We start from the raw sequence: 2,648 nt of genomic DNA, 5'->3' as shown, positions 1-2,648 counted from the left end.
AATGTATATATGTGTGTGTAAATATTTTTAATTTGTAAATATCCTCATCTTGATTATTATTATTAGTAGTAGTATTAATATTGTTAGTAGTATTAGTATTAGTAGTAGTATTATTAATGTATAATAATAATAATAATATATTGCTGTAATATTTTGATATTAACTTAATTTTTTATAATTTCTCTGATTATTTGCTTTTTCTTTACTTAAATGTATTATTTGTTGCTTATTTTATTTACATTTTCTGTGCAGTACTCTTTACACAGAGCTGGTTTCTTGAATATACAGTACACTATGGCATCAAAATGATAGTCAGATAGACAGATAGATAGATAGATAGATAGATAGATAGATAGATAGATAGATAGATAGATAGATAGATAGATAGAGTATTTTAAGACTATCTATCTATTTTATTTTTATTTTTGGGGGGTGTTTTTTATGAAATGGAATATCTTGTTACTGATTATGAACATGCTATAATAATAATAATAATAATATGTTGCTGTAACATTACAATAAATGTTAACTTAAAATTGCTCAATCAAATTAGTAATATTATTAGCATTATAGTAATAAATTGCTATAATATTAAAAAAATATTGTTATATTATTGGGATTTGATAAATAATTTAATTTTAATATGAAATAAAATATATTGATAATGATGATTATGAACATGCTGTAATAACAACAACAACAATAATAATTATTATATTGCTGTAATATTACAATAAATGTTAACTTAAAATTGCTCAATCTCTGATTAATTTTTTGCTTATTTTTTATCCTAATTTTTGGGGCAGTTGTAGTCCTCACTCAGTACTGGTTGTAGAATGGGGCATATGTCACCCAGCACCAGTAATGACACTGGATATCTGCTCTCACTCTCTCATTCTCACTGCTCTCCACAGGCCATGAAAGTGCTGTCCAAGAAACGACTGATGAGGCAGGCTGGGTTCCCGCGTAAGTGTCTGCTTTAAAGCAGATGGAGCGCTCAGCGGGGTTTATGATTGAGTGTATGTGTGTATGAAGTTGGGGGCGCAGTTTCATCAGCTAGCAGAATGCCCAAAACTTCAACCTTTTACATGATTTCCTCTTGTGCTGGTTTAATCAGGCAGACCTCCTCCTCGTGGGGCAAAATTGGCCCCTGAGGGCCCCCCTCAGCCCAAAGGGCCTCTGGAGCGTGTTTACCAGGAGATAGCCATCCTTAAGAAGCTTGATCACCCTAACGTGGTTAAGCTTGTGGAGGTGGGTGCTTGTATTATCAATATGCAGCCAAAAGTGTAGTTTGTGCACCGCTAGTGCCACCAAGTGGAATAAAAAAAATTACTATTTTCAAACAGGTTTCCTATCATCTGGAAAAAGAAAGTCCACCTTTAAATCTATTAAACTGGGATAGGGAAAATTGCACACCACATAATAAATTTAACATATTAGGGTTATAATTAGAGTTTCTTAAATGTTGTACACTTCAAAAAATATAAATAATTAAATGTGTATTTTGTGCACCACCAATTAGAATAAAAAAATTATGACTATTTTCAAACAGGTTTCCCCAAACACTTCCACCATTTAAACAGAAAGTCCACCTATACATTTATTAAACTGGGAGGGGGAACGTATTTTAACCTTGAAAAAATTACAAGCATCATTTTAAATTTGACATGAATAAAAATAAGGCAGTGGGGAATAGAAATACAGTTTCTTAAATACTGTACACTGCAAAAATAAATAAATAAAGTGTTATTAGTATTTTTACTTTTATTTTCCAGTGAAAATGTACTATAGCATAAAGATAAATTTATTTTTAAGCTAAATTGCATGAAATATTCAAATAAAAAATAGTATTAATTAATTCAATTATATTTTTAAGCATAAATCTAACAATATGTAGTGTGGTTAATGCTTAAAACAAAACCAAAAAAAAGTATACCAGAAAAAAAGTTGGTTTTAGGATGTCTACAAATATTTTTACTGGAAAATAAGATAAATACTGATTACGAAAATAATTATTTGTAGTGTACTGATATGTACTGGGCAGTTAGTATTTAGCCAATAAAAACACTGAAAGAAAGCTTTTCCCTAAAAAGTTAAAAAAACTGTTAGATGTTGATGCATGTTAATGTTAATGCCGTTTGTCATATTGAATGGACTGAATTTCTATCCGTCAAACCCGTTTTCATTTACATCAAATCAGATATGGCATAATATAAGGTGTATGCTGACTGGTTTCATTCCCGTTCTAAACCGCTTTGGTTTTTTTGTGCAGGTGCTGGATGATCCAAGTGAAGACCATTTATACATGGGTAAGTCTGGCCAGATACTCATCCTCTTGGCAGATGTTACACACTTGCACATGCACTATTTATTCTACTTTTCTGTGCTAAATGTATGTGAAAACAGAAAAGGTAATGCACAACAGCCTAACTCTGTTTCCTGTGTGCTTTCACAGTTTTCGAGCTTGTCAAACGAGGGTGAGTAAGCATGTTATTTCTGATTGTAGTGCCGGCCCATGCTGTGCTAGTGTCACTCTGCTAGAGAAACTGTGTCTCATTCCCCATGTGTTTGCAGAGCGGTGATGGAGGTTCCTACTGATAAGCCCCTGGATGAGGACCAGGCACGCTTCTACTTCCAGGACTTGCTGA

At 32.3% G+C, this 2,648-nt stretch overlaps 1 protein-coding gene across 1 annotated transcript in view; it reads left to right on the top strand.

Annotated features, from left to right (window-relative positions):
* The window catches only part of LOC107600874 (calcium/calmodulin-dependent protein kinase kinase 2-like), a 25,294-nt gene that overhangs the window by 16,445 nt on the left and 6,201 nt on the right, over positions 1-2,648 (top strand). Inside the window, exons 5-9 of the mRNA XM_016292852.1 lie at positions 915-966; positions 1,118-1,251; positions 2,273-2,309; positions 2,456-2,477; positions 2,575-2,643. Of these exons, the coding sequence (XP_016148338.1) occupies positions 915-966; positions 1,118-1,251; positions 2,273-2,309; positions 2,456-2,477; positions 2,575-2,643 (314 nt within the window). The remainder of the gene's footprint in view (positions 1-914; positions 967-1,117; positions 1,252-2,272; positions 2,310-2,455; positions 2,478-2,574; positions 2,644-2,648) is intronic.

The sequence above is a fragment of the Sinocyclocheilus grahami genome, unplaced genomic scaffold, assembly GCF_001515645.1.
Source record: "Sinocyclocheilus grahami isolate Dianchi unplaced genomic scaffold, SAMN03320097.WGS_v1.1 scaffold294.1, whole genome shotgun sequence".
NCBI classification, from domain to species: domain Eukaryota; kingdom Metazoa; phylum Chordata; class Actinopteri; order Cypriniformes; family Cyprinidae; genus Sinocyclocheilus; species Sinocyclocheilus grahami.
This window is presented reverse-complemented; position numbering and strand designations above follow the sequence as displayed.